This window comes from Eucyclogobius newberryi, unplaced genomic scaffold (assembly GCF_026437365.1).
Source record: "Eucyclogobius newberryi isolate DKJ021-1_F unplaced genomic scaffold, fEucNew1.0.hap1 SCAF_9, whole genome shotgun sequence".
Taxonomy (NCBI): domain Eukaryota; kingdom Metazoa; phylum Chordata; class Actinopteri; order Gobiiformes; family Gobiidae; genus Eucyclogobius; species Eucyclogobius newberryi.
Genome location: NW_027316532.1, coordinates 10809151 through 10822773, shown reverse-complemented (window position 1 = coordinate 10822773; position 13623 = coordinate 10809151). Strand labels below are relative to the sequence as shown.

The following is a 13623-nucleotide window of genomic DNA, read 5'->3' as shown; positions in this document are numbered from 1 at the left end:
GTTCAGACTTTGCTGGTCCAGTACAGATCCTGAAGCTTCTGTTCTTCAGTGTTTCGGGCTCCTGGGGGTGAACGGAGCGGGGAAGACCTCCACCTTCCGGATGTTGACAGGAGACACAGCCATTACATCTGGAGAAGCCTTCCTTGACCAGCACAGGTATGAGGGCGGGGCCAGGGCGGGGCCAGCCCGTCACTCCCATCAAACACGTGTTGACAAATGTCTAATGTCATTGGTTTGGACATCCTTCTGAGTTTTCTAAAGTATTTGTCCTGTAGAAGAGCAGGGACAGGGAGCATGTGATCATGTGACTGTGAATGATCGCTGGAGCCAGGGCGGAGCTAATGTCAGGACTGGGGAGTGGAGTCATGAATTGATAATAATATTACATCGAAAGGCACCAGAATTCAGGACATTGTTGTTCAAAAGAAATTAATAAACGTGTAAAGCAGGAGTCTCCAACCTTTTTGCCCGTGTGAGCTACTTTCAGTAGAACAAAACAGAGGAAGTAGAAACCTCTGGGAGAACCACAGAGACGGAGAAATCACACTCCTTCAAAGGGAGATAGATAGATAGATAGATAGATATATATATATATATATATATATATATATATATTCATGTGCTAAAATGTGCACAAAAGTATTTGATCTAGTATTTGATTGTGTGACTTTGAATGATAATGAACATGTTCTCATTTGCAGTGTGCAGAGTGAGATGGAGCGGGTGCACCAGCTGATGGGCTACTGTCCTCAGTTTGATGCCATCAGTGACCTGCTGACAGGGCGGGAGCACCTGGAGCTGTACGCCCGGCTCCGGGGCGTGCACGAGGAGCAGGTGCCCAAGGTACGCACTCTACTTCCACTTCTACTGCAAACTACTATCATCATGAAGAATGTAACACATGTGGAGGGAAAGGGCCACATTACAAGAACCAATCAGTCTCATAACAATATTTGACATGCTGCTCAAATAAAGGGTCTACAGCAGGCGTGCCCAGTGTGTCAATCACAATCTACCAAAGACCTGTCTGTTTTTACTTTGAAGCCTGTTTTTAGTTTATAGTGAGAGCTCGACAGCAGCACGAGTGGACTGAGAGCTACAATCAGCATCTTATTATTTTGCCGCTTCCATGACTTTCAGCAAGAACACAACACCACTGTAGGCTCTACGCAGTGTTCCCATCCGCCTGCCACAGCTTCAATTGGCTGGACGAGTATGACATCCCCACATACACTCACTTCACCCTGGAGCATCTCAGACTCATTTAACAAGCTTATTACATGGTTATTGGCCCTCAGACCCCGGCAGAAGACGTTACAATTATGGACCTGCCATAATAGAATAGAATAAAAACTGATCCTTAAAACCAGGAAGTGGAAGAGGCTGAACTTACGGGAATGGAACGGCAGCGATGCTGTGACCTCATGATGAAGATGTCTTTGATGCTGTCACTGAGGCTCATGTGACCGTTTCTGCAACTGCTCCTGTCTATGCTCCTGTCACTGCTCTTGTCACTGCTCCTGTCTATGCTCCTGTCACTGAGGCTCCTGTGACCGTTTCTGCAACTGCTCCTGTCACTGAGGCTCATGTGACCGTTTCTGCAACTGCTCCTGTCTATGCTCCTGTCACTGCTCTTGTCACTGCTCCTGTCTATGCTCCTGTCACTGAGGCTCCTGTGACCGTTTCTGCAACTGCTCCTGTCACTGAGGCTCCTGTGACCGTTTCTGCAACTGCTCCTGTCTATGCTCCTGTCACTGCTCCTGTCTATGCTCCTGTCTATGCTCCTGTCACTGCTCCTCTCACTGCTCCTGTCTATGCTCCTGTCTATGCTCCTGCTCCTGTCTATGCTCCTGTCTATGCTCCTGTCTATGCTCCTGTCACTGCTCCTGTCTATACTTCTGTTACTGCTCCTGTCTATGCTCCTGTCTATGCTCCTGTCACTGCTCCTGTCTATACTTCTGTTACTGCTCCTGTCTGTACTCCTCTCACTGCTCCTGTCTGTGCTCCTCTCACTGCTCCTGTCCATGCTCCTGTCACTGCTCCTGTCTGTGCTCCTCTCACTGCTCCTGTCCATGCTCCTGTCACTGCTCCTGTCTGTATGCAGGTGGCAGACTGGGGCATCAGAAAGCTGGGCCTGCTGCAGTACTCGGAGCGAGAGGCCGGGGGCTACAGCGGAGGCAACAAGAGGAAACTGTCCACCGCCATCTCCCTCATCGGATCTCCTCCCGTCATCTTCCTGGTGAGTCTAATAATACTGGACATGAGACACTTAAGACATGTTAGATTACATGCACCCTGTAGTCCTCTGTAGCACCCTGTAGTCTTCTGTAGCACCCTGTAGCACCCTGTAGTCCTCTGTAGCACCCTGTAGTCTTCTGTAGCACCCTGTAGCACCCTGTTGTCCTCTGTAGCACCCTGTAGTCCTCTGTAGCACCCTGTAGTCCTATGTAGCACCCTGTAGTCCTCTGTAGCACCCTGTAGCACCCTGTAGTCCTCTGTAGCACCCTGTAGCACCCTGTAGTCCTCTGTAGCACCCTGTAGTCCTCTGTAGCTCCCTGTAGTCCTCTGTAGCACCCTGTAGTCCTCTGTAGCACCCTGTAGTCCTCTGTAGCTCCCTGTAGTCCTCTGTAGCACCCTGTAGTCCTCTGTTGCACCCTGTAGTCCTCTGTAGGACCCTGTAGTCCTCTGTAGCACCCTGTAGTCCTCTGTAGCTCCCTGTAGTCCTCTGTAGCACCCTGTAGTCCTCTGTAGCACCCTGTAGTCCTCTGTAGGACCCTGTAGTCCTCTGTAGCACCGTGTAGTCCTCTGTAGGCAAGGCAAGGCAAGTCAAGTTTATTTGTAGAGCACATTTCATACACAGGGCAATTCAATGTGCTTCACAGCAGGAACAATGCATTAAAGAAATTACAGAAACAGAAATACAATAAAGTTAACTAAATAAAAAATAAAAAAAACACCTAGCCACAAAGGGTAACGTGTTTTCGGAGTGCAACTCCTTTTTAAATCATTTTTAAATCAGTCCAACTGATTGTACATACTTTTATACGTCCAACGTGTTTCGGAGTCCAACTCCCTTTTAAATCAGTCCAACTGATTGTCTAAGCTAATGAAATCACAAACATAAAAGAGAAGAGTGCAAAGAAAAATCCTTTCAGTCATATGTGCAGCTAAACAAAACTGTTTTTAGCTTAGATTTGAACATTGTCAGAGTAGAAGCCTGTCTCACATCTTCAGGAAGACTGTTCCAGATTTTAGCTGCAGAAAACTGAAACGCAGATTCCCCATGTTTTGTCCTGACTCTGGGCACCAGCAGGAGGCCGGTCCATGTTTAGTCCTGACTCTGGGCACCAGCCGGAGGCCGGTCCGAGGTCCTCAGAGTCCGAGATGGTTCATATGGCACTAACATATCCAAGATGTACTTTGGTGCTAGGCCATGGAGAGACTTGTACACAAGCAGAGCTGCTTTAAAGTCTATTCTTTGAGCCACAGGGAGCCAGCGCAGAGACCTGAGAACAGGACTAATGTGATGGTACTTCCTGGTTCTGGTCAGGACCCGAGCAGCAGCGTTCTGGATGTACTGCAGCTGTTTTACAGCTCGTTTGGAGAGAACAGGCCGTTACAATCTAATCTACTGGAGACAAACGCATGGATAAGTCTCTCTAAATCTGGTTTAGTTAATGTTTTTTAGATGGTAAAAGGCTGCTGATGTTATTGATTTGATGTGGCTATTAAAGTTCAAGTCTGAGTCCATTATTACCCCCAGATTTCTAACTTGGTTTGTAGGTTTTAGAGCGAGACTCTGGAGGTGACCGCTAACACTTTCTCTTTGTTTCTGTGGCCAAAAACGATTATTTCAGTCTTGTCTGAGTTCAGCTGGAGAAAGTTGTTTTGCATCCACAAACTGATCTGTTGGATGCAGTGACAGAGTGAATCTACTGGTCCATATTCACCTGCCGACAGTGAAACATAGATCTGAGTGTCGTCTGCATAATTGTGATAGGACACATTTTCACTGCGTATCAACTGACCTAATGGCAGCATGTAGAGGGTGAACAGAGGGCACTCCACAGGTGTTGTCCTCTGTAGCACCTTGTAGTCCTCTGTAGCACCGTGTAGTCCTCTGTAGCACCCTGTAGTCCTCTGTAGCACCCTGTAGTCCTCTGTAGCACACAAAAGTGTCTCCCAAATTCTTATTCTAGTCTGATCTGACTTGGTGTCCCGCCCTCTCTAGGACGAGCCCACCACGGGAATGGACCCAAAGGCCAAGAGGTTTCTTTGGAACTGCATCCTGAGCGTGACCAGAGAAGGACGCGCTGTGGTGCTCACCTCCCACAGGTAGGGGGCGCTCTGTGGGGGCGCTCTGTTCTTCATGTTCTCCTTTTCCACGTGTTCACACAGGGTTCTCTCCATGTGTCCAGCATGGAGGAGTGTGAGGCCCTGTGCTCCAGGATGGCTATCATGGTCAACGGACGCTTCCGCTGTCTGGGCTCAGTCCAGCATCTGAAGAACAGGTGACTGTGACACTCCCCCTTTTACTCCCCCGAGCTCCCTCCCTCACTCTCTCCCTCACTCTCTCCCTCACACTCCTCCTCACTCTCCCCCTCACTCTCTCCCTCACACTCCCCCTCACTCTCCCCCTCACACTCCCCCTCACTCTCCCCCTCACTCTCTCCCCCACACTCCCCCTCACTCTCCCCCTCACTCTCTCCCTCACACTCCCCCTCACTCTCCCCCTCACTCTCTCCCTCACACTCCCCCTCACTCTCTCCCTCACACTCCCCCTCACTCTCCCCCTCACTCTCCCCCTCACACTCCCCCTCACTCTCTCCCTCACACTCCCCCTCACTCTCTCCCTCACATTCCCCCTCACACTCCCCCTCACTCTCTCCCTCACACTCCCCCTCACTCTCTCCCTCACACTCCCCCTCACTCTCCCCCTCAATCTCCCCCTCACTCTCCCCCTCACACTCCCCCTCACTCTCTCCCTCACTCTCCCCCTCAATCTCCCCCTCACTCTCCCCCTCACTCTCCCCCTCACTCTCTCCCTCACTCTCTCCCTCACTCTCCCCCTCACTCTCCCCCTCACACTCCCCCTAACTCTCCCCCTCACTCTGTGTGGATACAATGAAGTGTACCTGGTCTTTAAACCTCTGTGTGTGACTCATTACAGCCTGTTGTGTTGTTGTGTTGTTGTGTCAGGTTTGGTGACGGTTACACCATCGTCCTGCGCCTGGTGGAGTTCACCCCGGCCCAGGACCAGTGTCCTGTGGACAGGTACATGAGGACGTGCTTCCCCCACATCCAGCTGACGGAGCGGCACCAGAACGTGCTGCAGTATCAGATGCCCTCCCACGCATGCTGTCTGGCTCAGGTCTTCCACACACTGTCCAACAACTACGAGGAGCTGGGCATCCAGGACTTCTCTGTGTCTCAGACCACTCTAGACCAGGTGAGCAGCTTCAGCATCACACAAGCTTCAGCAAGAAATAGAACAGCCATAATTAGGATTTTTGAGGCCAATTATTAAAGCCAGCTTCATATTTTGCTAGTGAAGTTTTTCCCCGATGCAGGCGTGGCTTAGGGAGTGTGGGACATGTCCGGTCGAGTTGAAGGCCGGTCCATGAGCGACCTCAAACACCTTTGTATAGTATAACATATATCGATTGCCCTGAATATGATTTTTTTCAAAATTTTTTTTATCATATTTCCTCGTGGCGTGGATAAATCATTTGTCCTGCCACGTATCAATCATAAAACGCACCTATCGCTCACCTGCAGCCGCGTCAGGCTCGTCCCCACGTTTCCGCGTGCCTAAGCGCATGGTTCTATCATAATATAGTTCCCTCAGTGTACGGGGCAAAATGAAGACGGAGAAAGACAGTTCGACCTGACGCAGAAGTGGACAGAAATCTACGGGAGACGAGCGATGCGATGCGCTCCGTTGCGCTAATAAACAAACGCACGTGTGTGTTGTATCAGTCCGCACGGGGGAGTGCGCATGCGCACTTCCGCCTGCGTTCTCAAATCGCCGAAAAATCGTCCATACTGCCTTTAAGTGGATTAGAACGGCACCGACGCACATCAATAGAACACACTTGTTTTAGCGCTAAAGTTTATTTAAATCAAACTCACATCGCTGTTTCCAACAGTTATTACAGTTATTACAGTTATTAGTTATTGCAGTTATTACAGTTATTAGTTATTACAGCTATTACAGTTATTACAGTTATTACAGCTATTACAGCTATTACAGTTATTACAGTTATTACAGTTATTGCAGTTACTGCAGTTATTACAGTTATTACAGCATTACAGTTATTACAGTTATTGCAGTATTACAGTTATTACAGTTATTACAACTATTACAGTTATTACAGTTATTGCAGTTATTACAGATTACAGTTATTACAGCTATTACAGCTATTGCAGTTATTGCAGTTATTACAGTTATTACAGTTATTGCAGTTATTGCGGTTATTGCTGTTATTGCAGTTATTAGTTATTGCAGTTATTGCAGTTATTACAGTTATTACAGCTATTAGTTATTACAGTTATTACAGTTATTGCAGTTATTACAGCTATTACAGTTATTACAGTTATTGCAGTTATTACAGTTATTACAGCTATTACAGCTATTACAGTTATTGCAGTTATTACAGTTATTGCAGTTATTGCAGTTATTACAGTTATTACAGTTATTGCAGTTATTACAGTTATTACAGTTATTGCAGTTATTGCAGTTGTTAGTTATTGCAGTTATTATAGCTATTACAGTTATTACAGTTATTACAGTTATTGCAGTTATTACAGTTATTACAGTTATTGCAGTGGTTGCAGTTGTTACAGTTGTTGCAGTTATTACAGTTATTGCAGTTATTACAGTTATTACAGTATTTGCAGTTATTGCAGTTATTGCAGTTATTACAGTTATTACAGCTATTACAGTTATTACAGTTATTGCAGTTACTGCAGTTATTACAGTTATTACAGCATTACAGTTATTACAGTTATTACAGTTATTGCAGTATTACAGTTATTACAGTTATTACAACTATTACAGTTATTACAGTTATTGACGTTATTGCAGTTATTAGTTATTGCAGTTATTACAGCTATAACAGTTATTACAGTTATTGCAGTTATTGCAGTTATTGCAGTTATGACAGTTATTGCAGTTGTTACAGTTGTTGCAGTTGTTACAGTTGTTGCAGTTATTACAGTTATTACAGTTATTGCAGTTATTACAGTTATTACAGTATTTGCAGTTATTGCAGTTATTGCAGTTATTACAGTTATTACAGCTATTACAGTTATTACAGTTATTGCAGTTACTGCAGTTATTACAGTTATTACAGCATTACAGTTATTACAGTTATTACAGTTATTGCAGTATTACAGTTATTACAGTTATTACAACTATTACAGTTATTACAGTTATTGCCGTTATTGCAGTTATTACAGCTATTACAGCTATTGCAGTTATTGCAGTTGTTACAGTTGTTGCAGTTATTACAGTTATTGCAGTTATTGCAGTTATTACAGTTATTGCAGTTATTGCAGTTATTACAGTATTTGCAGTTATTGCAGTTATTGCAGTTATTGCAGTTATTGCGGTTATTGCGGTTATTGCAGTTATTGCAGTTATTGCAGTTATTACAGTTATTACAGCTATTAGTTATTACAGTTATTACAGTTATTGCAGTTATTACAGCTATTACAGTTATTACAGTTATTGCAGTTATTGCAGTTATTACAGTTATTACAGTTGTTGCAGTTGTTGCAGTTATTACAGTTATTGCAGTTATTGCAGTTATTGCAGTTATTAGTTATTGCAGTTATTAGTTATTGCAGTTATTAGTTATTGCAGTTATTACAGCTATTACAGTTATTACAGTTATTACAGTTATTGCAGTTATTGCAGTTATTAGTTATTGCAGTTATTACAGCTATTACAGTTATTACAGTTATTACAGTTATTGCAGTTATTACAGTTATTACAGTTATTGCAGTTATTGCAGTTATTGCAGTTGTTACAGTTGTTGCAGTTGTTACAGTTGTTGCAGTTATTACAGTTATTGCAGTTATTACAGTTATTACAGTATTTGCAGAAATTGCAGTTATTACAGTTATTACAGCTATTACAGTTATTACAGTTATTGCAGTTACTGCAGTTATTAGTTATTACAGCATTACAGTTATTACAATTATTACCGTTATTGCAGTATTACAGTTATTACAGTTATTACAACTATTACAGTTATTACAGTTATTGCAGTTATTACAGTTATTACAGTATTTGCAGTTATTGCAGTTATTGCGGTTATTGCGGTTATTGCAGTTATTAGTTATTGCAGTTATTACAGTTATTACAGCTATTAGTTATTACAGTTATTACAGTTATTACAGCTATTACAGTTATTACAGTTATTGCAGTTATTACAGCTATTACAGTTATTACAGTTATTACAGTTATTAGTTATTGCAGCTATTGCAGTTGTTGCAGTTGTTGCAGTTGTTGCAGTTGTTGCAGTTGTTGCAGTTATTAGTTATTACAGTTATTACAGTTATTAAAATTATTGCAGTTATTACAGTTATTAAAATTATTGCTGTTATTACAGTTATTGCAGTTATTACAGTTATTGCAGTTATTGCAGTTATTACAGCTATTACAGCTATTACAGCTATTGCAGTTGTTGCAGTTGTTGCAGTTGTTGCAGTTGTTACAGTTGTTACAGTTATTACTCAGCTACAAAATACTGGTTATAATGAGTTTTTCAAAATGTGCATCTGAAAGTTTATTTCTCTTTGGCCTACAACATGCGACATGCAACATACAACATACAAAACATGCAACATACAAAACATGCAACATACAAAACATGCAACATACAAAACATGCAACATACAAAACATGCAACATACAAAACATGCAACATGCAACATTGCGGCATGCAAAACATGCAACATGCAACATACAAAACATGCAACATGCAAAACATGTAACATGCAACATACAAAACATTCAACATTGCGGCATGCGACATGCAACATGCAGCATGCAAAACATGCAACATGCAACATACAAAACATGCGACATACAAAACATGCAACATACAAAACATGCGACATGCAGCATGCAAAACATGCAACATGCAACATACAAAACATGCAACATACAAAACATGCAACATACAAAACATGCAACATACAAAACATACGCAACATGCAACATACAAAACATACGCAACATGCAACATACAAAACATACGCAACATGCAACATACAAAACATACGCAACATGCAACATACAAAACATATGCAACATGCATACCATATGCAACATGCAACATACAAAACATGCAACATTAAAAACATGCAACATACAAAACATGCAACATTGCGACCTGCAGCATGCAAAACATGCAACATACAAAACATATGCAACATGCAACATACAAAACATACGCAACATGCAACATACAAAACATACGCAACATGCAACATTCAAAACATACGCAACATGCAACACATGCGGCATGCAACATGCAGCATACAAAACATATGCAAAATGCAACACATGCAACATGCAAAACATGCTGCATGAAACATACAAAACATGCAACATATGCAACATGCAAAACATATGCAACATGCAAAACATGCAAAACATGCTGCATGAAACATACAAAACATGCAACATGCAACATATGCAACATGCAAAACTAATGCAACATGCAAAACATATGCAACATGCAAAACATATGCAACATGCAAAACATATGCAACATGCAACACATGCAGCATGTTTGCTTCTCTGCTCGCCATGTGCGTGTTTGTAGTGGATCCTGTGAAGCTGGAATTATCAAAAGAGACCACGAGAATGGACTGTTGAGCAAGCTTTATTCGAGAGTTATTTGGCGCTCAGACCCCGGGGGAAGACGTTGCAATCATGGGCACTCCATGATCTATTTGTATTAGATGTCTCCCCCCGGAGCCTGGAGACTGGTGGTGGTAGATGTTAAGAGGAGGTAGAGGATGAGGGGAATGTAGAGGAGGAGCTGGGGAGGTGGTGGGTCGCAGTACGGTTTGAGCGGCCGAGCCATCAGCCTGAGGGCTTAAATGTGACCGCCTGGTGCCGATTGGAGCGGGGAGGAGTCACTTGAGAGCGTTGATTGGGGATGAGGAGCAGGTGCGAGGGCCATGATGCAGACGCCCCCTGACCTTTCACCCTGCTTCTTTGGCCAGGAAAAACTGCATAACCTCTTTGGGATAAGCGCAGAAACCTGGGAGAGTCCATGGTGAAGTGAGGGATCTGACTCTCACAGACGGACAGGCGGGCGCCCGCTTGAGTGCGATGATGGCGCTGGGGAGAGGGGTCCTTCCATGGTGGCCTTGATGTAGATGGGTGGAGTTAGGTCTTCCAGGCTGAATTTACGCAGGCTTCATTTCAGAACTATTTCACCCTGAGAGACTCAGACTGAAAGGATCATTTATCAAGCTTTATTACGGCGCTCACATCCCGGCAGAAGATATTGCTTTTGGGCGCTCCATAATCTGTATTAGATGTCTCCCCCCAAAACCCCCCGAGCCTCACGTCCACCCAGCCCCCTCCTCACACCAGCGAGGGACAGCACCCTCCTCACATCAGGGACAGCCCCCTCCTCACATCAGGGACAGCCCCCTCCTCACATCAGTGAGGGACAGCCCCCTCCTCACATCAGGGACAGCCCCCTCTTCACACCAGCGAGGGACAGCCCCCTCCTCATATCAGGGACAGCCCCCTCCATCAGGGACAGCCCCCTCCTCACATCAGGGACAGCCCCCTTCATCAGGGACAGCCCCCTCCTCACATCAGGGACAGCCCCCTTCATCAGGGACAGCCCCCTCCTCACATCAGGGACAGCCCCCTCCTCACACCAGCGAGGGACAGCCCCCTCCTCACATCAGGGACAGCCCCCTCCTCACATCAGGGACAGCCCCCTCCTCACACCAGTGAGGGACAGCCCCCTCCTCACATCAGGGACAGCCCCCTTCATCAGGGACAGCCCCCTCCTCACATCAGGGACAGCCCCCTCCTCACACCAGCGAGGGACAGCCCCCTCCTCACATCAGGGACAGCCCCCTCCTCACATCAGGGACAGCCCCCTCCTCACACCAGTGAGGGACAGCCCCCTCCTCACATCAGGGACAGCCCCCTCCTCACACCAGTGAGGGACAGCCCCCTCCTCACATCAGGGACAGCCCCCTCCTCACACCAGTGAGGGACAGCCCCCTCCTCACATCAGGGACAGCCCCCTCCTCACATGAGCGAGGCCTTTGTCCACTTTATCCCTCATAAGTGTCCAGCAGGTCGTTATTGACCCAGAATGTCAGAAAATTGAACATTTTAATTAATACACATAACATGTAATTGGCCTAAATATAAAATAACATGTTAATAGTTATATATAAGCCTAATTAGACCTAATTGAATAATAACAACACACATCTTTTAGCTTGTTGTAAATTTAAGTGCAGAGTTTTCAGCCTAAAACCTTCATTTTGAAGGGGAGGGGCTAAAGGGAAGGGTCAAGGGGGAGGAGTCAAAATGAGGATTGGGATTGGGCCTTAGAAGTCTCAGAACTTAATTACTCATTATTATTTGATTTTTTATTGTTTGATTTTTTGAACAGTTTTGAGAAATGCTCACGGACGACATTGTTTCATTTGTTAATTTCAAGATTCATTTCAGCATCTGAACTCATAATAAGCATTAGAGTCTAAACGAACGGCTTTTACACAGAATAAGAACCCATGGAAACAAAGGGACATTTAGTTCTGCAGAGGACATTGTATTACCCCAGAGACCGTTGCCTTGGTAACCCTTGGACCCTTGGAGCCTTGTAACAAAATACAAACTTTGTTGTTTTTTATCCTCCAGGTTTTTGTCAACTTCGCCAAAGATCAGACGGACGAGGACTGTCTCACCGATGTGGTTTTGTCCAATGGGACGCCCCGGATTGCTCCCGAGGCCCCGCCCACCGTGACCTTGCCACAGGCCCGTCCCACTTGCATGAGCCTGCCCATTCTAAACTCACAGCCGCCGGTCACGCCCCCTCCTCGCATCAAGACCCCTCAGAAACCCGCAAAGTCCAAGAGCCCAGACCGAGCGGAGCCGGGACGGGGAACCGCCCTGATCCCAGTGTCCCGCCCAGAGTCCAGCCCAGAGTCCCGCCCAGAGTCCAGCGGTGAAGACAGCTCCAGCGACCAGCAGGAGGGGCCCGCTCAGACCCGGAGGAAACCACGGACAAAACGCTCCCCCAAAGACCCCACCAAAGACCCCACCACACTCTTCTCTGTGGGCCCCAGATCCAGGGAGAGTTCACTCTAGACAATGTAAACCAAAGGCTGGATTGAGTCAGTCGGTCGGGTGTCGCTACATCTAGGTTTGATTCAGCTTCAACTTGAAAAGATTAAGAAATGTGAAGACTTGTATCTCAGGAGGTTCTGTTACTGCAGTGGTTCTGTTACTGCAGTGGTTCTGTTACTGCTGAGGTTCTGTTACTGCAGTGGTTCTGTTACTGCTGTGGTTCTGTTACTGCTGTGGTTCTGTTACTGCAGTGGTTCTGTTACTGCTGTGGTTCTGTTACTGCAGTGGTTCTGTTACTGCTGAGGTTCTGTTACTGCAGTGGTTCTGTTACTGCTGTGGTTCTGTTACTGCTGTGGTTCTGTTTGTCACGACTACAACAGGTCGACTCAGGACGACTCATTCAACTTAAATGTATTTCTTAAAATTATGCAAATTCTCTCTCAGAACAGCTAAATCTTCCTGTTTGTAATTGATGACATCACCGAGCGACCACTGGGCCAAAACTATAAACTAATCGAATGTCACAAATACAAATATGAGCACTTTTATTTTGTTGAATTATTGTAAATAGCTACTTTATTGTTGTAAAAATATAGATTATATTTGCAACAGGTTTAATTACATCAAATAAAGTCAAAGTTGGAAAATCGTACTTTAAAGTGACGTTTGACAGAAGTTACATAAAGTGCCTCCAAACGTGTTGGAAATGTTCACTTTGAAAACTGTTACAAAATATCAGCTGTCGATGCATTTGGAATCACTCTTGCATATATTTATTTTATTATTTGCATAAATGTGTCGATGACGTGAAGCCATAACATTTATAGTTATGAAGATAGAAAGCTTGAAATGGATATATTTCCACAATATGTGGAGTACTGTAACTTAAAGATATTTATGTTGTTATTGTCCACAGATCATGAGGGCCCCTGGTAAAGATGGGTCGGGGCCCCTATCTTTAGACCTTGATGCTTGTTCTGTCGGAGCTGATGTTATTGTGACGGTGTCATTGTTCTGTAGGACGAAGGACAGTGATATTTACTGTGCACGATTGAATAAAGACAAACTGTTTCTTTATTTCTTGTGAATAATTTACAGAAATTCCTCAACAGCACGAATCTGAAAAATAGAAAATCAAACCATGTTATTGCTCACGTCTCATTGGCTGAATATGAGTCCATGACTGTAAACATCACTCACACATGTGGTGCCACAGTTCTCTGTCATTGGTTCAAACACTATCACCATATATGGACTGGCACCTCCCACTCCAG

At 44.7% G+C, this 13623-nt stretch overlaps 1 protein-coding gene across 1 annotated transcript in view; it reads left to right on the top strand.

Moving 5' to 3' along the window:
- The window catches only part of abca7 (ATP-binding cassette, sub-family A (ABC1), member 7), a 74499-nt gene extending 62001 nt beyond the window's left edge, over window positions 1-12498 (top strand). The window contains exons 43-49 of the mRNA XM_072439311.1: window positions 50-156; window positions 702-843; window positions 2105-2239; window positions 4232-4335; window positions 4419-4511; window positions 5200-5449; window positions 11921-12498. Coding sequence (XP_072295412.1) covers window positions 50-156; window positions 702-843; window positions 2105-2239; window positions 4232-4335; window positions 4419-4511; window positions 5200-5449; window positions 11921-12370 — 1281 coding nt within the window. The 3' untranslated portion in view covers window positions 12371-12498. The remainder of the gene's footprint in view (window positions 1-49; window positions 157-701; window positions 844-2104; window positions 2240-4231; window positions 4336-4418; window positions 4512-5199; window positions 5450-11920) is intronic.
- Window positions 12499-13623: the final 1125 nt, after the last annotated feature.